General features: G+C 35.3%; 4 protein-coding genes across 8 annotated transcripts; 1 reads left to right on the top strand and 3 right to left on the bottom strand.

The window, feature by feature from the left end:
• Positions 1–29: 29 nt before the first annotated feature.
• On the bottom strand, positions 30–3,739 carry LOC106180881 (uncharacterized). 3 transcript variants are annotated; one of them, XM_087016742.1, is made up of 5 exons: positions 2,925–3,735; positions 2,479–2,812; positions 1,694–1,946; positions 1,169–1,366; positions 30–656 (listed from the first exon to the last, which is right to left on the bottom strand). In XM_087016742.1, the coding sequence occupies exons 2-5, from the start codon at positions 2,680–2,682 to the stop codon at positions 463–465; spliced, it is 849 nt and encodes a 282-aa protein (XP_086872868.1). In that variant the 5' UTR covers positions 2,683–2,812; positions 2,925–3,735; the 3' UTR covers positions 30–462. The 3 variants fall into 3 exon arrangements, with proteins under 3 accessions (XP_086872868.1, XP_013420511.2, XP_086872875.1); XM_013565057.3 differs by having other exon boundaries at positions 2,479–2,690; positions 2,925–3,732; XM_087016749.1 differs by having other exon boundaries at positions 473–684; positions 2,479–2,690; positions 2,925–3,739.
• Positions 3,740–4,080: 341 nt separating this feature from the next.
• On the bottom strand, positions 4,081–6,151 carry LOC106180871 (large ribosomal subunit protein mL43). The gene is made up of 3 exons (XM_013565044.2): positions 5,940–6,151; positions 5,021–5,127; positions 4,081–4,835 (listed from the first exon to the last, which is right to left on the bottom strand). Exons 1-3 carry the CDS (start codon positions 6,065–6,067, stop codon positions 4,549–4,551), a joined length of 522 nt encoding a protein of 173 aa, XP_013420498.1. The 5' UTR covers positions 6,068–6,151; the 3' UTR covers positions 4,081–4,548.
• A 177-nt stretch (positions 6,152–6,328) lies between these two features.
• On the top strand, positions 6,329–15,297 carry LOC106180875 (coiled-coil domain-containing protein 125). 3 transcript variants are annotated; one of them, XM_087016708.1, is made up of 11 exons: positions 6,329–6,895; positions 7,621–7,682; positions 7,846–7,932; positions 8,272–8,343; positions 9,120–9,205; positions 10,326–10,444; positions 11,521–11,636; positions 11,779–11,886; positions 12,153–12,345; positions 12,965–13,095; positions 13,381–15,297. In XM_087016708.1, the coding sequence occupies exons 1-11, from the start codon at positions 6,469–6,471 to the stop codon at positions 13,729–13,731; spliced, it is 1,752 nt and encodes a 583-aa protein (XP_086872834.1). In that variant the 5' UTR covers positions 6,329–6,468; the 3' UTR covers positions 13,732–15,297. The 3 variants fall into 3 exon arrangements, with proteins under 3 accessions (XP_086872834.1, XP_013420501.2, XP_013420503.2); XM_013565047.2 differs by lacking the exon at positions 9,120–9,205 and adding an exon at positions 11,231–11,313 and having other exon boundaries at positions 6,330–6,895; XM_013565049.2 differs by lacking the exon at positions 10,326–10,444 and adding an exon at positions 11,231–11,313 and having other exon boundaries at positions 6,330–6,895.
• Positions 15,133–24,044, bottom strand: LOC106180873 (pre-mRNA-splicing factor SLU7). The gene is made up of 15 exons (XM_013565046.2): positions 23,865–24,044; positions 22,412–22,615; positions 21,902–22,052; positions 21,385–21,465; positions 20,782–20,946; positions 20,539–20,613; positions 20,010–20,132; positions 19,686–19,783; positions 18,679–18,746; positions 18,199–18,395; positions 17,900–18,004; positions 16,930–17,037; positions 16,658–16,735; positions 16,290–16,460; positions 15,133–16,166 (listed from the first exon to the last, which is right to left on the bottom strand). The coding sequence occupies exons 2-15, from the start codon at positions 22,579–22,581 to the stop codon at positions 15,987–15,989; spliced, it is 1,770 nt and encodes a 589-aa protein (XP_013420500.2). The 5' UTR covers positions 22,582–22,615; positions 23,865–24,044; the 3' UTR covers positions 15,133–15,986.
• Between the last annotated feature and the right edge of the window lie 120 nt (positions 24,045–24,164).

Genomic DNA, 24,164 nt, shown 5'->3' with positions numbered 1-24,164 from the left:
CAGTTCAGTTTTCAACATAAATGTCAGTATAGATTATTATCATTTTATTGCATATAATATTATTGCAGTTACAAAATACATTTGATCAAAAAGGGTGGCAACTTTTATTTTAACATTCTTGAAGATTTGTTTGAACAACTGAGAACTTGTGAAATAAGAGCACATGCAAGAAGCACTCGTAAATTGAGCAAAATATAAAGACAGAATCACAGTATTAAGCAATTTCAGCGATTTAGTTATGCCTATTAAACCAGGTACTTTGAGACTTGGGTGCTTCATAGAAGAATTAGGAGATAAATCTTAGTTCACATATAAATCGAAATCTGATAATTGTATTTTACACAGGCTTTGGACAAAACAGTGCACAAAACTAGTTTCAAAAGTGAAAAATATATTGAAAATTAACCTCAAATTCACTGAAACGCAGCAATCAGTGGGTTAATAAAGTTTTGTACTCTATGACTATGTGGTAACGAAGTTAGATAAGAACGATCTTTCATCCACCATGCATTCACAGGAGACGTGAATTGGCTGCGTGTACAGCTCCCACTCGTCTACTGCCATTGCATTGCCGTCAGAGTTGGTGACCAAGCTACACTTGCCCGTCTTGCGCAACATGTTCACGTATATGTACTGCTGCCTACACTGGCCGTTTGCTGAAATGTTTCAAATTCCAAACGCTAACTGACCACATTTGATAAAAGAAGAAAATTTTCTGATAAAACGTCAAAGCTCTGTCCGTAATAGCCTAATAGGCCAAAGGAAGGAGATAAATTAATCCCGCATTTCATTGTCGAATAAATAGGGACCTAAGCCATAAGAAAGTTTGGTGTTCTTTTTTAGGACACTGACTCCCCATGTTTGTTTATTACTTTGCTATACTTGTTACAGACAGACGAAATTAGACCAAAGCACATATCTGGAATGAATATAATTTCTATAAACGGACCAAACCCTCTCTGCTGGCTTTGCATAATGGTCATCTATCGATGCATTATTTAATCTATTAAACAATTAAATCTATCAGAAGCACTACACATTAATGTCATTAATGTTATATTTATAGTAAAATGCGGGTCTGGCCATCGGTCATATTATTAAACAACTGCATTGAAAAGTAACAAGGTAACACAGCACAATCTCAACTAACACAACTGCCCCACATTACCTGTTCCAGATACGAACAAGCAGCCATTATCGTTAGCCGAAGAGCTGGTAGACGACGAACTATCTCCACAGGAAACTTCGTTGAGCACTCGTGGAAAGTAGGAGTCCGACAATGTTGTAGTTGTAGAGCAAGTAGTGCACATTTGTAAATAACCGTCATCACTGGTACCTCTGTATACACACGAACCATTCGTTGTCACTGGAATTTTTATGGAATAATTAACTTTTTGTGCTTTTTTTCACTCTTCATTATGAAATATCATCTCTTACTTCCCATGATGGACAAGTATGTAATTTCAAAAAAAGCGTAACAATATTGCCCACTTCACCCCGTCTCCCAACATCGCCTCTTGTCTTGATAACCGGGCTCGTCATGGAGTCCTTAAATGCATAAAGATGTCGAACATACAGTTCAAACTTACTACGCATCTTACCAAATGTTATTGTACGTAATTTATTCTGTTTATTTATACGTTCTAACGTCTGTCAGTCGAGTAAATAGCTTTGCTATGACCATTCAACCTACCACTGCCAGAATTGCTCTGACGCTTCTTTCGACCGTAAGTCTCACCAGACAAAATTATATTTTCAGGGACCTTGGCAACCGTCATGCCGCACTTTCTCTGGATTTTTGCAAATTGTCGAAAGATTTTTATCAAGTCGTTTGCTGCTAAATAACTTGACTCTGGTTTTATGCCTGGCGCATACGGTCCATGGTCAGTCCGCGGTGGTGGGGGCGTCAACTGGCCTGGCGGAGGATTGGGTGGCTGTTTCCCGGGCTAACAAGTGAAAAAGTATGCCAATATTAGCAGCTTATTGTCATATTTCATTTTCAAATATGTTTACGTTTTAAGATTTTCATAATCAATGTGTCTTCTTAAATTCTACTTATTTTAGTAATAGGGTTACCAAAAATTGTGCATTATACAGTTATATTTTATTTTTCTCTGTAAAAGATATTCACTGCTGTCTGTTTTGCGTTGTACGCGTGTGATTCACCAGTAGCATTGGAGTTTGGTAACGCATTGAATAATTTAGATGATTTAATGGCCAAATTTACTTTTCGCCTTTGTCACTGTCAAAAATGTTTCTATAACAGGTCTTTTGGGTCTATCAAATGTCCAGTAATGACATCCGCACCGGCCAGACCAATCCTTTGGACAAGAATGAAATCATAGTGCATGAAGCATCATTAATGTCACCGGCTGTCCATCCATGTAATGAGGCCCGAGGACAGAAATCAACACACCTCGGTATCTAAAACAGGACACCACAACTACGGGATACGACCTGACACAACCATAGACGTACCTTAGGTCGATGTGGCTTATTCAACGGCCTGAACATCAGCTTTGCTTCTTCAGTGGTCTTAGCCATATACTCAGTCAAATATTCGCCCCCTTTCTGTTTTAAAACCTCCATCAACTCATCGTCGGTCAGATTTTGAGTGGCATATTTACGGGTCAGCTCGGCGCAAGACACGTTGCTAATTATTTGAATAGATCGTCTCTCCATATAAGTATCTAAAATATAGCAGTTAACATGTCTTGTTTCGATAAGACTAAGTCCTGGAGGTTTTTGTTGGCATAGGAGCCTAATCTTATCAGCTCGATAATTAAAAAGACAGCCTTAATGAAAGTCGCTCCTGAAGTTAGAAAAAATGGTGTAAAAGGTATTAATGAAAGGCTGGAAATCTACGAGCGCCTTTTATTCAATTCAGTACTAATAATGTTATTTAAGTTTTAAAATATCAGTACCTTTTGGTGACTTTTCTTGATTCACATCCACTACTCTTGACCCACAATACACAACTAATACACAAAGTATATATCCAGCAAAAAAATTCTTTGCTCTGTTCATCGTTGCTGCTGATGTGCTTTATCCTGTCTTCTGCGCGAACTCTGGGCCCTGGAACCTTATTCTTGTCACTAGACTTTGTCTAATTATGTTTTTTAAAGCAAAGGACGGTCCCAAAAAGTAAAGACGACGACTGCTGAATTCAATAAACTCCTAACGTAAAACTATTCTCCGACACTCGTTTTCCACAGGTTTTAGTTATGAGCTCGTCAGTGTTAGTCAACCAATATAAACGGATTGGTTAAAAGTGACAAAACAAATTGCTGGATTCCTTTGGAGTGAGATTAACCCTGATTATGTTTGGGAGTTTTCTCTTTCAGTGCTCAATTTGCGTCAGTGGCCGTCAAAACTTTGATGATTACTAGTAATTTATCAATGTAAACTCTGTATCGTGTATAGGCGCGCCAGTACATCAGTCACACTGACACCAAAGGGAATGGTCGTTGGTCCACGTGTCTAACACGACGGGGCATGCCTTATGTCACCAGTATCACTGTACCAAACTCCACTGGATTGTAACAAAACTTCACGTTAGAAAACCGAATGTACCCGACTCCGATACAACTCGCGTCTTATCTTACTTTTAATGTTTATAAAACGGGTAAAGGCATCCTGTCTGGGATTTTCCCGCCAAAACGTTTTCTTCGAAAAAAGGCAATTTTCTTTCATAGTCACTAAACGTTGTTCTACCCGTCCCTGCACTTGGATTCGTTTTTTATACCATTTCGAATTAATTAATTCTATATGACTGGCCAGTCATACCCCCCCCCCCCCCATGTCATCCTGTAAATTCCGAAGCAAGCGTCAATAACAGGTACTTCTATGCCATGTTTTATCGTTTTTGTTGTCAGAATTTGGAAATATAAGTAGCCTTTCAAAATACGTTGACTAAGAAAATATAAATGAGCACTTTTAAAGGCAGATAGTATGCCTTTATAAATATCTGATTGGTTTTTGAGCAGCTTTGCGTTTCTATCTTGAAAACGGAGAAGGAAAATCCCCCAGTTTCTGGATAATTATAAATGGATTAACAATACAAATCTTCACAGCATTAAATGTCTGGCAAAACACACATCATTTAGTTTCTTTGCTTTTATTTATATACATTTTCTTGAATATGAAGTCTCGTTTTTACTGAAATAAAGCAGGTTGGAAATGCACCTTACTTAAAAATAAAAATAAAATAAGTATATTAGATATGGGTTCAAAGCTAACCTACTTTTGTCAGCATTGGAAAAAGCACCACACTGAAATGCCATTAACAAAATCACAAATCATTTTCAAGAATAGCCTTATGAGCTAACTGAAAAATTGGGTACAAACGTTTTGTATCCAACCTGGGAACACCCGTAATATTGTTGCAACTAGACACTGAAACTGTGTTTTTTGCATCCATATTATTTTATCAACATCCAGGAATATTTCTGCTGTGCGGACAGGCTTTACACCAAGTTCAGCAGGCCACAGTTTCACCTACACAGGCATTCCCTTCTAAAATGTAGTCAACATGCAGAGTGTTAAATATCAGTTGTCTTTTTCCCTCAGTTCTTGCGCTAATTTAAGTAATCTATCTGTGGCAGATTCTGGTGCACTGACTCGTACATTAGGATTTGGATATGTGGTAACATTTGCTGAGGGATCTTTATTGGTAAATGGATTCCATATACCCTGAATACTAGGATTGTCTGTGTGCTGGTATTTTCTAAGTCTCATAGGGGTCATTCCTTGCTTGCAGCGCAAATGCTCCACCCATTTGCAGATCTCATCTTTAGGGTAGTTGGGCACATATAGGTTTTCTTTGTATCCATTTACTGAAAAACAAAGTATGTAGAACACTTATTTTACAAGTAACAGGAGAACAGTAATAACCTTTATCAATGAGAGAGAGAGAGAGAGAGAGAGAGATCAATGTGTGAGAGAGAGAGAGAGACTTTATAGCTAGAGCCAAGTAATATAAACATTAAAAATTCAAAAATTCTTTTTATTCCAAACTTACAATACTCTGCTACTATAACAGGTTTCCTGTGTCGCCTTGGTTGCAGGTACATCACCACTCCAGGGTTACTCCTAGTAAAATCTAATAGCTCTTGTTCTATGAAGTCCCTGAAATAAGGATTATGTGGAGATCAAAATACATTCAATCGGTTGCTTGTTTGAAAAAGTATGTCACCATAGACACATGTTTAGATCACCATAATCATTGATCTAGGAGTGCAGCTAGTGATATGACTTTAAAAGACATTTCTTGATTCCTATCCACTTTCCTGTCTAAGGAATTAACCTTGACTCTTTACCCCTGGCCAGCAACTTCCAGACAAGTGAGACATTTGTACAGTATATTTAAAAAAGCAATTTAAGCTTTATGTATAACTGTAGACATGCAAGCTAAAATTTGTCTTACACAAAACATAACAGACACAGTTGTCTGATTCTGAAGTAAAACAAGTAAAAACCTTGGATTTCCAACATTATTTGAGACTATATTAGGTTAGCATTTAGCAACAGTAATATATACTGGGGTAATAATATTATATACAAGCTGTTCATAATATTATACAGCGTATATTGTATTCAAGCACTGACATTATGTGAAACTTCATTTCACATTGTGGCAAGCCAATATTCTTTTTTAATTTTAAATGTATTACTCCATTTATTCTGCAAATCACTACAACTTGTACAAGGTACATTAGACACTACTGATATCTTTGCTGTTAACTACAGTACTTCTTTCTGTGACTGACATATATTAATGTCTCAGTGCTAATCAGTGAGTCAGTAATAGTGAAATATTACATTCTAAAAGGTGAAAATCACAGGTATGAATATAATGACATAACTTTTCAAACAAACTTGGTAAATTAAATATTATTTACAAGCACTAATTAATGTGCTGATATTAATTATGGATTTACCTCATGCCTCTGCTGTCACCGTGCTCCTTACAAAATTTTAGAGTTATTCTTTGGCACTGATTAACATATCTTCCAACGCCATTATGTAAGGCACTTTTGATGAAACCACTTGGTATCCGACCTGCCATTTAATCTTATATGACTGTTATATACTATGGATTGGAGCGTTGACACACGAGCTTAGAAAATAAGTTGACCTAGTTGTACAGTATATTTATCCGCGATGTGACACAGTTAAATAATTGAGCTACTGTCAATACATTGCATTGACTACATTATCAAATATGATAATATGTCTTAAAAGGTGATAAAATTATTATGTACCTCTAAATATTAGTATTTCAAATACTCCTTCAAAATCTTTGTAAGATATGTTTTCTTCGCGCAAAAGCTTCCTACCGGAAACAGGTGCGCTTGGGTCCTCATAACACGTACTTCTAGTCCAGTGCAAATGTAATAATTCTTTGGTATCTCACCGTATGTGTATTGACTTTGTTATCATTGATGCAGGAACGTGCAATAAGCGAAGATGGATGAAGGCCAAGATAAGAAAGAATCTATAGAAGAAGACGATGTAGGAGGAGATCTTGGCCTCGGCGAAGGTTTTTGTTCTGGTAACGTTTCCTCCGAGTCTGGATCAGGCGAAGATAAACCAGCGACAAGTGCATTCGTTGAGTCGCTCACAAGAGCATACTCTGATCCCGGAGACCAATCACTGAACACTCCTATTAAAACAAAGATATCAGAAAGAATTCCAAACTTCTTCAGTCGCGAAAAGTCCGAACAGCTGCTAAAGCCACAAGTTGGAAAGGGAGCTGAAGAAAGTTTCCCTAAATTTGGTGACGTTCCAATGGGAACTTCTCTGAAACAACACAGGCAGCTGTGTCAACAGAATCTAAAGGAAATCTACGATAAAAATGCGAGCATGAATTACACAACTGGAAGGAAGCAGAAAAGCAAGTAGTCATTTTTATTCATTGGTACAAGTTGTCCCCCCCCCCCCCCCCCCCCCCCCCGCAACATCTGGTTCAAAGTAAAGGGATAATAACTCTTCGTATGAGATCTATATTTCACAATGAATACATTGTAAACAACTCATAGTAATTTAAGATATTCTACTTTACCACAAAAACGCTTGTTATAGCAATTATTCTGAAATATGTGCTTGTCATTGGACCACATGGCCTCTATATATGGCTATACTCTGTAATAATCTCTTGAGAGAGTATTACAAAAAAAAAAAAAAGTAAAGTTTTTAGGAAAAAAAACAGGGGCTAACTTTGAATGTTGAAATTGTAAAGAATGGGAAGATAAAATTTATTTTTTGGCCAGAATGAACAGTTGTTATCCTTTTAAGTTCCATGCATTAAAGTTTTGTACTTTTATTTAAAGATTGTAATATATTTATTGGCACCTATAGCTGTTATGCTAAGACTCAAAGACATAAATAGGAGTGTATAGACAATAAACCTGATCATCACGTACTAGTATGTCATTATTCATTAGCTGTGCCAGTATAGTGAAATTTTCTTTTTAACAGACCTGTTTTGACAGAACTATGCCAAATTCAGACTGTCACATTTATTTTTTATTACATACACTTTCTTTATATAGAGAAAGATTTCTATGCAAGACATGATTATAATGTATTTTTGTAAGTCAAAATGTCATTTCTCTTCAGATGTACAAGATGAAGAGCCATCAAAGGACCAAATTGAAAGAAAGTTGACAATTGCCCTAGAGGTAATAAGATTGTTTATAAAACTATAGATTTTTTCAGCAAGCTATAGACTTGTTTCATAACCCTATATAATAAATTAAGTTTTATATTATTGTCAGTCATTTAGATTAATCAAGCGAAATTGAATTAGTCATGCCATGTTTCTTTTTTCAATGTGTGTAATAGGATGTTGATCAACTGAAACAGGAGCTTGAAACTTGCCAAAGGAAACTTAATGCTAAACAAGAAGCAATAAAAATTCTTCAGAAGCAGGTAAGATAATACATGATAGTAAGGTAAATTTGCTTTAGATTTTCTGCACAAAACTGTAGCGGTATACATCTTTTTGCTATTGTCTTATCTTTATGAATCTAGTTAATTTTCACCACACACACCACTGCTTAAGGACGTTTATTCTCTTGAACTTGGATTGATTAGATACTACAAAGAAGATAGGGTAAAGGACTGTATAATGTAAAGTGTGTATTGTTTGTACTTCTCTCAAAATACTTACTGGCTTATGATTTTCAAGGTAACTATGCATTATGACTTGATTGAGGCTGGGGAAATACTTGTATAAAGGTCAAGTACTTGATATTGGTTATCTTTCAGGTAGAACAAGATCAGGGTGATTCTAAGGCCTTAGAAAAGAAATCAAAAGAATTGTATCATGATTTAGAAAAGGTAATTCACCATTTAAAACAATAAGACAGCTATAGATATAGATTTAAGTCAATACACCAAATTTTATTACTTCCAGGGGTGTAAAAAACAAATTTAAAGTAAGTTTAAATAATACTGAGTAATCTATTTTGACTGCAGTACTTATCCAGACTATAGAGATTGATAAGAGAGAATAGTGAATCATACATGAGTGACCTTAGGATGCATGTATATTTATTTAATAAACCTGTCCCTGCTGCTGCAACAGAATGTTTGCAAATTAATTCTGCATGATCTACACACATTTAACATAATATGAACTGTGCTCTAGCCTTTCAACATATCTGTAGGCTTTAAAATATTCATTTTTTTATATATTGCATTTTAGTTGAGTGACATTGCATTATTTTTTTTAGAGATATGTTAAATTAATATTTAAAATCACTTTAATTGATCTTTGTTGATATGAAAGTCTGACCAAAGAGTATTTGTACAACGAGATTATATCCAGAATTCTGTTTATTATAGAGGAAAATTTTTAGGAGAGGAAATCAATTTATTTACTCAGAATTGATAAAGAATTACAAAAAACGCCTAATGATTAATCTCTCCAAATGACCTAAAGGTGCACACATTTGATGGCTTATTGTCACCAAAAAGCTACACACCCTTCCAAATAAAAACTGCATGCATTAATTGCACAGCATTTCCAGGATTTCACAGAAGCAGTGACTACCAGCATATGCTGTGAGATGTTTCAGAAAGTCATGATTGCAATCACTTAATGCTTTTTCCAGGAAATCAGCAGGGTTGAGTATGAGCTGGCATGCCAACAATCCAACTATGTGGCTAGTGAGCAAGAGTGGGCTTACAAGCTAAATAGGTACAAACCCACTTGAATTAATTATGTGCATTGCTTTGTTTACTGAGTTACTGTGCCTTGCCTTGCATGATTGTCTTGATTTGAGAAGTGGCATGTGTACATACTCCCTTGGCTTGATCTAACATCACAGAAATATGGTACTTAACACCTGATTTATTAGCACTAACTTGTAAAAGATTAACTTAATGGTATATGATATTGAATTTGGGTAAGACTGTACTCTTGCTTTATGTAAACCTGCCTTTGGTTTTGGAACTGGGAAATGCTAGCGCGCTTCCATTGGATAACAAACTTAGACTTTTGTGCCAGCATATTTTTTTGGGGTTTAGTTACAGCATTTTTATTGCACTGCATTTTAGGCCTTGAAAGTGTGTACTATTTTTAGTGGGCAATATTGAAGTTTGGATTCATATACAAAGGCAGAGGGGTAACATTATTAGCAAAACACACAGAAGTGAAATGAGGAGAGGGATTAATTCGTTGTGGCAACGATACGCCCTCATGTGCATGCTTGATATGTTCCTGCATCCTGAAATTTTATATCTGGGAAATTGTGTATCTTTTAAATACTTAAGGCCATACAAAATTGATAGGTTGGTTAACAAGCATGACTGATCCTAATTTCTCAGGAAATCATTTTTTTTTTCCAAATGGAAAAGGCGTATTGGACATTGGTTTAGTGAGTGTGAAAACCCTTGAACCCATGCAGAAACACCTCAATAATAATAATGCTTTTAATTTTAGTGGATTTTACATTTCCTCCCCCTCAACACCATATGTTAACATATTGAAAGCAAAAATGAATTCCATTCATGGACCTTCTTTGCAAAGAATTACCATTTATTAACCTACATATCTAATTTGTCTGGCCTTAGAGATGATATTTGCCCTGATATAAAAAACAAGTTTTGAGTATATATTGTGCTATAGTAATTGTACCTCAAATGAAATGTGAAAAATAACTTTCATTAAGTAAAACTGTGAAAAGAATATTCACTCATAGCAGAAAAGACACTTAATTTAATGAATTACAGTGTTTTGTTGGCATTTGTTTTTCTGCTTTGGTGGCTTTTATTGTGGCTATGTTTAGAACTGGCAGTTTTTCCCCATATATTGCTAGCCTCCACATGCTGTTGGTGATAGGGCTAAGGTGGAGAAGGTGGGCACTCTTTCTCAGCCTAAAACACAACCACTTGTTAGGAAAAAGAGAGAGGAAGATCTACAGGCAAAGTGTGATAGGTAATATTAGTACCATGCAACAGTACTTGTGCTTTAGAATTTTCTGATTTTCAGGTTTTTGTCTTCAAAAAGTTTTTTACAATTGTGTATCAAGTCATACAGTAAAAACGCCTATTTTGTATTACTGAAGATCTGTTACGTTCTAAGATGAAACTACTTTTGTGTGGTACTTGAGATGTGTTTGTGTATGTATTGCTGCACCCTTTAAGCTGTGTGCTCTAAAAGTATCTTCTTAATGACTTCTCAAATCCAACCAAGTCTGTTTTAATATTCTGATATTCATTTCTGTGTAACACTGGTAACAAGAGACTTTATTTGCACTTTTTGATACATTATAATTTATTTCACCCTTTTAAAACAACCTACATTTTCTTTTCAATGTGAGGATAATTTTCTGTGTGAAATGTATTCATTTTGAAAAGCTTAAACTATATCTTCCGAGAAGCCTTGGAATTGAGCTTTTGGTTTCTCACAATGTCAGCAGGTTTGTTGTTTTACAAAAGCCAAATTGAGTTAAATTTTTGCAGAGAGTTTAATCTTTTTACTAAGATGAATCAGTAGTAGTCACATCTTTTCTTTTGGTTAAAGTTGTTTATTTATTTTTACTTTTTATTTAATTTTTTGACAGTTATTTTACTTGAAAGTAGGATGTTCTCTTTTTACATAACCTGAGCTTTTGACTCTTTCCTTTAAGTAAAACAGGTGCCAAAAATATTGTTTCAATCTTTATAACAGCATACATATCAAAACTGTTTCAGTTGATTGTTTGAAAAAAATGTTTTTCAGGGTGTGCCAAGAAAATTCATGTCTCCTAGCCTGCTTAGATAGAAAAGCAGAAGAAATACGGAAATTACAAGCTGAAAAAATGGGTAAACTCCTGCAGATAATATTAAACATACTGAAATTCAAGAAACTCTTACTTCCATTATGAATGCATGTACAGACCTCACTCTTAAAATGGCAATTCAGGCACTTGTGAAGTTGTATAAACCATAACATAAAAAGACAAGTGTTCACAAGCACAAATAAAACCAAGTCTTAAAGAAAGCAAGAAACTCGCATTTTGTAATTTTCAGGTCTGAGTCGTCAAAGAGATGAACTTCTGGCACTAATGGATGTGAAAGAACGCAACAAATATGAAAGTATCCATGCTCAAGCAGAAGAGAAATATAATGACTACTCAACTGATGAGGTAAGGAATAACAAACATAAATTGCCCTGCCATCTCTGGCTCTCAAACAACATACACTATGAGGAAAAAAACAGTTTTAACTTAAAAGTGTTTGTCAGTTAGGCCATGTATGTGAATAATAATCTGTAGTTGTTCTTACTAGCTATCAATATTGGGAGCATGTCATTGCCGAGTCAGCAATCCAGAGCCTTGTGGTTGTGCCCATGCTGCCGCCAATCTTAATAAAGAACTAGTAAGATTAAAAGAGGAGGTAGGTCAATATTTTCACAGATGAAAGATGTATATTTGTTAAGTAACCTGCGTGTAAAAATTTCCTTTCTCTTATTCTAATCCAGCTGATCAAACCTATGACCTTCATTGAATAAATCATTCAGTGATAAAGCCAGTTAGCTCTGCAGCATTTTAGTTACATATTGATAATCTTTATTGGCATATATAATGAAAAGCCTATCCATATCCATGCTAATAGGTGTTCATTTCCAATCTAAAAGAAACTGCTATTTTGTTCACCAACAGGTTGATACACACAAACAGAGGCGAGATGAGGCATACAATACAGTAGAAGCTTACCGTGTGGCATTTGAAGAACAGCTGAACCGAAACAAACTGTTGACTAATCAAATCACGGAACTGGCTACTATGCCACCACAGCAGCAGAAAATTAAAGTGAAAAATGTGATCAGGTGGATAGCTGGCCAGCTAACTGAAGGTTTGGCATTGGTGCATGCTATGTTTCTAGGTTTTATTTATATATGAAAATATCATTGTTAAAATATAAATCAGTTAAATTAGGCATAATTAGTATTGTACAAGTCATAAAAAATAACATTAAATAAATATAACATTCACATATACACAAACACTCACAAGAGCAGCAATGTCTTGGAATCTCTGCCATAACATCTTTTCTAATTTTCTACAGCTTTGTACATGTACAAACATTTGTTTAGTAATAAATGGCACACGATAATATAAAGTGTAATCCTTAATGTGCTTAAAATGGATTGTCAAAAATTGTCATAAGGGCCTGGAACATATAAGAAGCTACAATTGAGCAATTTAAGGTATGATTATTGTGGAAAATCACCCAAAACATGTATTAAAGAAGACATTTTTTTACTTCAGAACATTTACGTGAGGTCACAGTGTGGAATCTTTTCATTTAGTGTATTAAGCTTTTTTAATTTATGTACAAGCACTTCAGGAAATCCAGGAAAGTGTATGGCAATGACAGACGCTGGTGTCGGCTATATGGCCAGACACTTTATCTATACTTATACACTAACAGTTTAGTTGCTTACAGCAGAGTCATGTTCTTTGAATTTCAGAAAACCTGCCACCCCCATCCAGTATGCTACCACAAGAGCAGGCTCCCCCTACTACAATAACAATCTCAGGAAAAGGAGTGAACATCAACTGCTCTAGTGAACAGGAGCTCATTCAATCACTATTGGATATGGTAAGCCTTCAGTATTATCAGTGGTGTTAGCTCTCCACTTTATGAGGCAGGTACACACTCATATACCAAATTGCAACATGCATAACATAGTTGGCACATTATTTGTGACATTATCTGTAGAAAGGTGAATTGTCTCTGTGTTATCCCAAATTAGGGCATTTTAAACCAGTCAAGTGTTCATTGAAAGATAAAATATGTTATTGGCAATTTAGTAGCCCTGTATTTGACTGTAACATGTTAAAATGTATGAAGGAAATGGAATGTTGATGATAATTTTTGTTTCAGCTTAATGACAAAAGTAATGCCTTGGCTCATCAAAAGCTTGCAGCACAGATGTTGGCCAGTAAAACTCAGGAGTTGGAGAGACAGTTAAGAGAGACCAACTTGTCCCCTGTCCCTGTCCCACCTGTCACTGCAGAAGAACCCACATCAACAACAGCAGAATTGGCAGCAGATAATGAAAACATAGATAAATATTCCCAATCATCAGTTAAAGACATTCATGCTGATAAACATTTGGGGGAAAAAGCAGAATTAGGTACAAAATTGGACATGGCCGCAGAAAAAATATCACAAGAAACTGAAACGAAGAATATATGTACTGATGATGTATTGGATTATGAAACTTGCTTGTGACTCGTTCTCAGTTGATGATTATTTGGAAATTATCTTTCACTTCTGCTTCTTATGTAATGCTTTAAAAATATTTTCCTGAAATGTGCTTTATGTTTGGAGATGACATATTATGTTTAAACACATGAATGGCTTTGTATTCTCTATCCAGTGCAATTTGATGTCTAGTCTTGCCAAAATCAGACCTTTGACCCAAGTGGGTTTATGCATGCTGAACATATTGCTAGCATTTTAAATTGCACATATTTGGGCTAGGTTCCCCTATACAATGTATACAGAAATATGCAGATCAGATAACTACTAAGAAAAAGCTTGTTGTTTATTAATGTCATCTAATTCTCAAGAAAAGATTCTTGGTCCAGTTTTACAATAAATCTACAGATTTTGGGCCAAGTCTAGACTGCTAAAATTGGACGTGATGGGCAACTGTGTAAAGTCAAGTTTGCGACATAGGTCAAAGAGCTGTTAGACTGCTAAATGATAGTTATCATCAGATAGCAACATAAATTACAATGGTTAGAAAAAATCTGTGATAAGCCGGAACATGACAAAATTAAAGTTGTTTTTGACTGCTTGTTACAGATTTCTATCATGGCTGGGTGATATAAACTTTTATTACATGATCACCGTTATAGGAACAACATTATAATTTTATTGAGCACTAAATTGTTTGCCAGTTGCATTTTTCAGGTTCTCAACACACAAACTATACATATATTACATAGACAAGTAAACATGATGAAATCACTCAATGGTAAATATCTAGAGAAGTCTTGAGGTATTGAAGGTCCATCCCCTGACAGGATGTGAAGCCATTTCATAACAATGTTGAAATTCACAATATTATTTAAATTATTTATTGTTAATGCTATTGAATATATAACAATAACCAGAGGCAATGTGTAAATGCAGCCATACACTTGATAAGTGTCTTCGAACTTCAGTTTAAAATGTTATTTATTCAGAAATTATTCATATAAGTGATTTTTATTTGGAGTATTTGTACTTAAATGAAATATTTAACATTGCCATTCTTTGTAAAGAACTACATACAGGTCAGAGCTTTTACTGACAACAGACAATCAATGGGTTGTTATAGAACTCCAGTTTAGGGTAAAATGTCAGCAGTATTCGGAATTTTTATGGGTAGTCATTATTTAAATTTTAGGTAAAGTTCCAGCAAATTGGGATGTGGAAACACAGATTGGTATAATCAGAGATAATATGTACATCAGATTGCTTTGATATCATTTCATGTAGATTAATACCTTAATTATGCAGACCCAAAACTAGAACATGTGGAAATTTTCTCTCTTGCATCTACTGTGTTAAAGAATATGTCATTACGTTGTTAAGAACAAAATCTATCAACTACGGTGTTTGATGTTGACAGTAACAAATGTCTTCCAGTAATATGTTATTATTCAGCTAAAATCAGTGCATTATTATATTACAAAGAAACTATAATTTAAATATATATATTGCCTATCTTTGTTATGTTGAATAGATGCAGTTGGTTCACTAAAAGATGGGAGTTATTCCCAAAGTAAAATAGCAGTTCACATTTTGCATCATTGCTTTTCTTCCATCTTTATGTCAGAATTTCTGCAAATGCCCTACAGGTCAAACTGATGCTGCCTCCTGAGTATGTACTGCTAGTGCCACTCATCAAAGGGATAAATCTCATCATAGGGCTATCATGATTACATAATGAAGGCAGGCCCGTAGCCAGGGGGGGTTCGGGGGGTTCGAAAGAACCCCCCTTTTTGCTGGAAAAACGTCCACTCTGGGTAAAATTTGACCTAGGTGCATGGGGATTATATGGTAAAAGGTCCACTTTTACGGAAAAAGAACCCCCCCTTTGAAATTGCTGGCTACGGGCCTGGAAGGGGTAAACCGAAAACTTTAAATTGGAATTAACTTTTTGTGATACCAGCCCTGTTACTTTCCTGATGCCCCATACAATGAAAGAGTGCAAATTAATGGTTGATATATAACCGACGCACCAGTGCTGTAATGCTTAAGAAATTTTGTAATTTTGAATTTATTAGACCACAGTTAAGTTCTTTTTCTTTTCTTTTTTTTGACCTGCCATATGCCAAATCTTTCCACAGCCCAGCACACAGTAAATAACTCCGCCTGAACAATGTCCTTCATATTTTGTTATTTTTCAGCACTGAATATGAGAAAATGGGGTTTTGCATGTCCACCCAGTTCAATTATCACAAGTTCTTTTTGACCCAAACCATGTTATATAATCATGTAAAGGCCGACATGGGATCCTCAAAATTTTTCCTCTTTCTCCTGTAAGCCTCCATTTCTTCCTCTGTGGGCTCTGAAGTGTCATTCATAAATGCACTGTTATATGGACGTTTCCTTTCTGGGATGGCCATCAACCTCTCCACTTCTTTTTGTCTTGCTTCTTCCTTCTTGATAGCCTAAGAGGAAAATAAAGGAAATTCAGCACTCTTATTCCTAAAAACTAAGTTAACTGGGATTATTTTTTAAAATAAACACAATATTAGTAAAATATACCTATTATGTAATGACAAGATACATACCTCCTTTATCTTCCTCTCTCTTTCTTCCTCTTCATCCACACTTTCATCACTGTCACTGCTGCTGCTGCTGCTGTCTCGCTTCTTTTTGTGTGCCTTCTTTTTCTTTTTCTTATCTTTCTTTTTCTTGTTTTTCTTTTTTCTTCGCTCTTCTTCAAGCCTCTCTTGATGTTGCTGCAAATATTAAATACATAATAATTATTGTTAATAAACATAAATTACTAAAAATAAAATTATACCTTTTTTGTTTATAGGTTAATATCTCAAGTTGAATCTCAGCATAATATCTCAAGTTTAATTTCAACATAACTTTCAAATTTTAAGAGGATATTTAAAATTCCCAAGGTAGAATAACCTTGCTAAAAGTTTACCTCTACTAAAGATTTTGGTTGTTTTTCTTCCTCTTCTTCCAGGTCCCCATCTCCATGGGTAAGAGCAGGCATAGACGACTGAAGAAATGCGGTTCAGAAAGTTACTACAAAATCTTGAATAAATTTCAAGTCATTTCATTTGCACACATAACATCTTATTGGAAAAGCACCCCTTCAATTGTTATTGCCATATTGTTTTGCTATTATTCTTAAGTGGAAAATATATCACTTTAAAGTTAGACTCAAAACCAAAATAAAAATCTAAACCTTACCTCAGCTGCCAACTTTCCAGCCTCACCAGTGCAGTAGGATTCTTTGATAAAAGAGTAGCAGCATTTAAAGCCCCACCTCCCTTCTTTCCAAAATGAGCCCCAAACACTCTGAAATACAATGTACAGTTTAGTTAGCATATAATGCATAACAAGCAAGCCTCATATCAACCAAGCAATATTAAAGTAAAATCAACAGACAGTGACCAAATTGTACATGAAGAACTTGCTAAAAATTAAACAATGAGGATGATACACACATACATTAAATAAATCAAAAGAAACATATTCAATGACAAGATGGATTACGTAAGTTTTTTTTTTAGTTGGCCTTCATTATAAACATTACTAGTTTCAATTAAAAGAAGCTTATAAACATACTCATTTACAAAAAAAAAAAAAATTGAAACCAGGCAAATTTGCTGCTATGGAAATTCTATTTACTAAACCATCCAAGTTCTATACTTTAGTTAGAGAAAAATGTTCATAGACGCTACAATGGACTTCATGTCATCAAATGTAACTTGTACTTGGCACATTAGAAGAAATTATTGTAGACATCAGTGTACAACTTTCCACTTTGGTACTATTTGATCTTTCAGATTTGTACGAGATTTTTGGCAATCACTAGACCTACTGCCTTTGATGTAGCTGCATCTTTTCAAGGCCTTTATTTGCATGCCCTGCACTTGGGTAGCCCTTAGGTGATGTCATCACACAACTAGCTGAGTTTATATAAAACAAACCCCAGAGGTCCACCAAACAAAACCTTACAAATTCAAAGTAATTTAAAAACAAAAATATAGTTAAGCAGGTATAGTGTGACCAAATGATGTGGGATGATGGCAGCAACAATGGCAACATGGACAGACACAGGTAATAAGATATACATATACAGGCACATACAGTGTTTGTATATAATAATCAAAATCTAAATGTTCATCAATAGAATATGTCCATTAAATGTACTTACTGTGTGGTTGTTGATATAGACATCTTCTTCCCAGATTGACCTTACAATGGCTTTTTCTCTTCCCTTGATCACTGTGCCATGTCTGGAATATTCCACATATTCCTCCTGGAATTCAAAGAAACCAAGAATGCTATGAATCTCTAAAGAAAGGCAAAGAAAACTCTAATAAAAAACTTAATGAAGAATCATTCACTCACATTAGATTTGAACAAAAGCACTGACTCTTGTAACTCTTCATGAAACTTGAACTCAGATAATATAACAAGCATTAGACGATTAGCTGAACTAGGTTTGCTTACAGTCTGTGCTAGCAGCATCTGTTTTGGTGGAGCTTCCAAATGTTCCTTTCCACCATACTTGTCTAGGATGCTGTCGTTGACATCAGACTTGAATTCATCTTTTTTCTTGTCAAACTCTTTGTGCAACAGTTCAAGCTGTGTGGGGTTGGCTTGCAAGTGGACATCAGCTCCTCTTTCATAGGCATCCCATGCAAACACTGAAATATTGACAAAACATTCAATAATTTCACACCTAAGCTTTTAGGGTTTACCGTTACCCGAAAATAATTTTTGTGTTATAAAATTCTGTGCTGAACATACAAAAACTCCTCTTAATTTTCTCCAATTTAATATTTTGGTGTTGCCCCCCCCCCTCCCCCAGTAAATAAGACCAACTGAACTGTTGTGAATACTACCAGTACTGAAACAACACAACAAAACCATGCCAAACTCCAAATTCACAAGTGTGTGTGTGCGTGCGTGCATGCGTGTGTCACTCACTTTGGTTTTTGGCCATGTTGGTAGCATCTCCAGAATATCTGACAAAGTTGTCTCCAGCGAACAAGTGTCTGAAATGAAGATGTTCTACATTACCCTAGGTCCATTTCTCATGATATAAATAGATATATACATATCTACACAAGCCAGCGAAAACAAACATATGTAATATTGCACAGACAGTCTATATCAGCCTGACAAACTTGACAGGCATTTAGGGCAATGAGAAATCCCCTTGGGTTTGAAACAAAACAGCCAATTAGTTTCCCAATATAGAAATAAGACAGTTAATAGGAATAATAACATAACAGTCAGAAAAAGCTTACAAATGTATAGACAACCTTCATCAGTTTAAACATAAAAAAATGGCAAAATAATACCACAAGATACAAACTCTGCCAGCCGAGCCTCACAATTTTGCTTAATAGAGAATGCTTCAACAAAGTCATCGTCATCATCAAAACCAGCAATGTTTTCAATGAAGCCATATATCTATGTAGATTTAAACTGTTAGAAACATTATGAATCAGAGCTGTCTGTCCATCCAGACACCTGTGACTCCAGTTTTAAGACCCTCACTCACACAGAATGTTTTTTAAAATGTGGTAAATACTGCACTACTTACAAATTAGCTTGAAGAACAAATTATTAAATAATTATATAATTAAAAATATCTAAGTAATAACTGGATCATGTCCAGTTTCGAACTTGACCCGTGTTTCAGGACAATGAGTAATTCCACTGAGATAAAAGCAAAATGGTAACATTGCTTTTCAGTTATTACGGTAACAAAGTATGTCAAAGACTACCAGTCTAGGCAGACAGACAGACAGACACAGGTAATGGCAATATGCATAGACACTCTGTGTCTGTACATAGAAAGTGGATTATTCTCAAACATGGGCATGTTAATCTATTCATTAACTTGATGCCAAAACAATTAGGGTCTTTGTCTCACAGTCACAACATTAGGGAAATTACACACTATAAACAGGACTTCATGAACTTACTCCTGTGCTTCCTTTGAGGTGCCTTTGAATGGATTTTCACGCATAGACCTGGTCTTGGGGTCATAGTATGCAGAATTAGGATCCAAGTTGTGTAAATACTGGAAGAAAAAGTATTTGTTTCTGTCAGCATCATATTCAAATCATATTAGACAGCACTAATGTGGACATATTAGCACATGACTGATTCACTGTTCAAAATTTTGAAATGTTGGTGTCCAGTAACTCTAAATAATTCTTTAAATCACTCAAAATTTACACATTCTACTAAGATATAGTTGTATATACTTATGTTTTATTTTGCACTTGGTATACACTAATACCTACCTTAGCTGTGTCTTCTCTTATCCTCAAATTTCTCACTGTGATTCTTTGCTTTGTTTCAAATTTCTGCCCAGGCATGTCAACATCATCTGCATACTTATCTTCATCTTCATCATCCGCATCTTTCTACAATGGCAAAACATATTTTGGGTAGCACAAAAGGGCTTTAAGACTGTATCTTCATCAAACTTCTGGTCATAAATTTGACCTACTTATTTTTCCTCTAGTCCGTAAAACACAGACAGTAGGCAGGAAAGATATGTGCAAATATCATTTTTGAGAAATTGTGTTATTTCTTTAAATTATCCTGATTGAAACTGTATGGTGATATTTGGTCATAAAGAGCATGAAAAAAAAAAAAGGAAATAAAATTTGGAAATTACTTACTTACTATTGCGGTCCCCAACACCCTTATTCAAACATGCCAAATGATGTCAAATGTATGTCATAATGATATATCAATAATTTAATTATTTCAGCAGAAAAACATCATTATGATTATATTAACAGAGATAAGTGGCAATCTACTTACAACTGATTCAATCACCTCAGTCTCTCCACTTATCAAGGCCTGATCCAATCTTTGTGCTTTCAGTTGCCTCTTTGCCTAAAAAAAGATTATTAATATCTGAATCCACAGTTTTCATTTTTTACAGGAGACAACGTATCAGATGATGGGTCAATATTCTTAAAAATGCCACTCTTCTTACAAATGATTAGAACCACATAAGCACTGTGGGTCACTTTAACTTTCTGCGTAATGGATAACTCTTACCTCCTCTACTTTTTGATATTCTTCATAAACTCTGGAATAGTCATCCACATCAAAGCCATTCCATCTATCTCTCTTACCATCATAGTCATGAGAAAGCTCTGAGTGAATGTACTCATCAGGGGCTATGCCATCTCCTGTAAACTTTGCTCCAACCTTTCTTGGCCGCTGAAAATCAGTGAGCATAATGTTAACACCCCATAAAAAAACAGTATGATGACCATCATTTGCCTAAAATCAATCTCTTTTTCCTTGGCAACAGAGGCATGTTACATCCTCAATGAAATAACTGCCCCATGCTTAAAAGTTGAAAGAGTAAAAAATACATGTACACATTCGCTAAGCTGAAAACAAGTCAAAGAAAACGTGGCACTGAAACATACATTATCAGAATATTTCTAAGTTTGGACAGTAATTCTATGTAATTTGTGTGTGTGTGTGTGTGTGTGTGTGGGGGGGGGGGGGGGGGGGGCTTCAATGTAGAACATAGTATTTATTTTTAAAGGCACAATCCTGTTGTCCTCTTAAGCATGACATTTACCACTGCCTTATATATCTTATTTCCAGTGTTGGATCAAGAATGTAATTAGAATAGCAATGGCAAACCTCTAAGCAATCCTTCTTCTTGTGTGTCATGGCACCACAATTCTCACAAGCTCCTTTTCTGAACTTTGTAGCAACAGGACCCTACAAAGAGAAAAAACAAAATGAAAAGTGTGCAAAAAAGTAATTAGTTCAAATATCAATACACAGGATGCTCACATCAGAGCAATTAAGAAATACCTTTATGTACTAAAAAATAAAATGTATTCACATAAAAAATGTTGATTAACCAAGGAGTGACAGATACAAAATTTAATACTTATAAATACTAACAATGCTGTATCGTAAAATTTATTTTACATATTTTGTATATCCAAATCCCTTATACCTCTTTCAGTACACAGAAAAAGAGGCAGACCTAAGACCACATGGAGAAGGACTGTGGAAGTAAAGTCGAAACACTTGGGAGAAACCTGCAGAACCATCCAACACCTAGCTCCTGACAGAGAGCAGTGGAAGATCTTAGTTGATGCCCTAGACGCACGACAGCGTAAAAGGAGATAATAGTATGGTACTATACCTCTTTCACTCCCTTTTTGTACCACTGATCCATAGCTGCAAACTTCCTCTCTTTCTCTGCCTGAGGCCTCTGATGTCTCAGTGTGGGGACTGTAGAGCCAAAGTACCAGGGAGCCTGCATGATGTACTGGGGAATGTGAGGATTGATATCTCTGAAAACAGGAACACAGGCTTCTTCAGTTTGAGGTAAAATAATACTTAATAGCAACTCCACATAATTCACATTTCATGAACAAAAAGACGAAGGAATTTTATTTTTCTAATTTGTCAAGTTCACACTGCTTTAACCCACATATTTCAGCAGTTTGGTCAAAACAAATTTCTATAGAATAGTATAGTTTATATCTAGTACAAAATGCACTTTTTTTAAGCTTTATCATTTCAAAACTATGCTTCTAAAATAACAATAATCTCAATGGCATATGGGTAAAATTACAAGTAAAAAATACAAATATAAAATCCTTTCCACTTTCTAATTATTTTCAAAACAATTTACCCCAATGACACCTACTTTCCTTCCTCATCCTGCATAGCAGGCACAGTACCAGCCTTTCTTGCCTCTTCTAATTCCTTCATCTTCTTGTAATCTTCTCGTCCTTTCTTCTGGGGTTCATTGTCTCCATCCTCTGACTTGGCCAGTTTGCTGACCACAGAGGGAGGAATGTTAAGTTGGAATGACATTGTTCAGATGTTTGTTCCAACTGCCACCAAATATCTAAAAAAAGTAAAAATAATATTTTTCAATTCATCCATTTGTCAAAAGAGAAATTTCATTTTTGTACAAAACTTGGCACTTTGGGAACTATTCCACACCACCTGTTCTTTAATGCTTATTGTATGGAAGCTACATTCTCATCTTATTTCTTAATTCTTGTACATTCAAACTGCATGTGGTTTCTGTTTTTGTGTGAATGGCAGATTTCATCAAGTTCTGACATATAGTCTGAGCCAATACAAGAACCCTCCACAGAAATCATGCACATAATAAGTTCATCTAGCTGGTCTCAGGCTTTGATAATGCAAACAAAGAATTCGATGAATATATCCATATGTATACATGTGCCTTGGCTGGCTGAAAGGTAAATCATCTACTACTACAATAAAGCTGAAGGGCTCTCAGTGCTTTTAGATTCACCATGACTAAATACATTTGCATAAATATGCTGTTTGATTGTTATTGGAGTAGGGTAAGAGTCAAAAAGTATAGCTGGTACCAACCTAGCATGAAGGTTCTTGGCAAGACTGGTGGCTTTCCAAGCAGCATATAATTTGTGTACAATCAACACAGTCAACAACTTAGCAGGCTAGCATTTAATAGTTATGTACACCTATGTCTTTCGTGCGTTTGCACAAATAGCATGTACATATCAAAATCCATAAATTGGAATGATAAAACCAAACCCTCCAACACTTAGAATGGAAAGGCAAATAAAAAAAGAAAGTTAAATACAGCTCCTCCCTTCGCTCCTGTAGTTGTAAACTGCTGAACTTCCTGATCGCAAAACCAGGATTAAAATATATGAAATCATGATAAATAAATCTGGCAGCCCTTTGAAATTTTGCTCAATACATTAAGTGATTGCAATAATTCACCAATTTGTTCAAGACAGAAGTGTAATGATGGACCCATTTTCATAATTTAAATGGACTAAGAATAAAGTAGATCGACAGCCATCAAATGAATAACTTTTGATCTGAATGAAATTGCTAAAAAAATCCAAACAACTTTCTTTCTCAGATATGTTTACCAAAACACATACCACCAGTACATAAATAATGACTGATATATACAAAATGTTTGGACCGTACGAGTAGATCTACGACATAAAGGACTAGGCATGCACCACGTTATAAGTTATAATTATATTATAACTTCACATGGGGAGCAATATTTCTCAAAATACAAAATAAACCACTTTATTTAATAATCAAAACAGCGAAAAAGGATATTTCTTCGGACTTACCGTGTACAACGTTTACTGAGTGTGTAACCCCGTTTCTTTCTCTCCCAACATTCCTCTATATAGGTCACCACTTCCGGAAACAAAGAAAGCGACAACGTGTTGTCGGTGTAGTAACAATTTTTGCTAATAACTGAAAATGCAAAGAATTTTTAATCGATCCTGTACTTCCTCCTCTGGTGTAAGTAAAATCCTTTATATTTCAAAGAAAGAAGCCCAAACACACTCTTGCTGCGTACGGTAGTTGATTAGTTATGCTGTAGTGTAGTCGGTGGCTCGTTTTTCTTGCCTAGCACTTGAGGT

This window comes from Lingula anatina, chromosome 1 (genome assembly GCF_051362555.1).
Source record: "Lingula anatina isolate TDL-2025a chromosome 1, LinAna3.0, whole genome shotgun sequence".
In the NCBI taxonomy this organism is placed as follows: Eukaryota; Metazoa; Brachiopoda; class Lingulata; order Lingulida; family Lingulidae; genus Lingula; species Lingula anatina.
Note: the sequence above shows the minus strand (reverse complement) of the source record. Positions and strands in the feature narration are given on the sequence as shown.

Bases quoted from the DNA above. Each gene is read 5' to 3' on its own strand.
- LOC106180881 (XM_013565057.3), bottom strand. From the start codon at position 3,027: ATGAACAGAGCAAAGAATTTTTTTGCTGGATATATACTTTGTGTATTA. The intron at 2,691-2,924 runs GTACTGATATTT...GCTATATTTTAG, and splicing joins TCAAGAAAAGTCACCAAAAG to ATACTTATATGGAGAGACGA. The intron at 657-1,168 runs GTAATGTGGGGC...GAAACATTTCAG, and splicing joins CTTGTTCGTATCTGGAACAG to CAAACGGCCAGTGTAGGCAG.
- LOC106180871 (XM_013565044.2), bottom strand. From the start codon at position 6,067: ATGGCAGGTCGGATACCAAGTGGTTTCATCAAAAGTGCCTTACATAAT. The intron at 5,128-5,939 runs GTAAATCCATAA...TCCTTATTTCAG, and splicing joins GGTGACAGCAGAGGCATGAG to GGACTTCATAGAACAAGAGC. The intron at 4,836-5,020 runs GTAAGTTTGGAA...TTTGTTTTTCAG, and splicing joins TGTTATAGTAGCAGAGTATT to TAAATGGATACAAAGAAAAC.
- LOC106180875 (XM_087016708.1), top strand. From the start codon at position 6,469: ATGGATGAAGGCCAAGATAAGAAAGAATCTATAGAAGAAGACGATGTA. The intron at 7,683-7,845 runs GTAATAAGATTG...TGTGTGTAATAG, and splicing joins AGTTGACAATTGCCCTAGAG to GATGTTGATCAACTGAAACA. The intron at 12,346-12,964 runs GTTTGGCATTGG...TTTGAATTTCAG, and splicing joins AGCTGGCCAGCTAACTGAAG to AAAACCTGCCACCCCCATCC.
- LOC106180873 (XM_013565046.2), bottom strand. From the start codon at position 22,581: ATGTCATTCCAACTTAACATTCCTCCCTCTGTGGTCAGCAAACTGGCC. The intron at 21,466-21,901 runs GTATAGTACCAT...TTCTCTTTGTAG, and splicing joins ACAAAAAGGGAGTGAAAGAG to GGTCCTGTTGCTACAAAGTT. The intron at 20,614-20,781 runs GTAAGAGTTATC...ATCTTTTTTTAG, and splicing joins AATATCAAAAAGTAGAGGAG to GCAAAGAGGCAACTGAAAGC.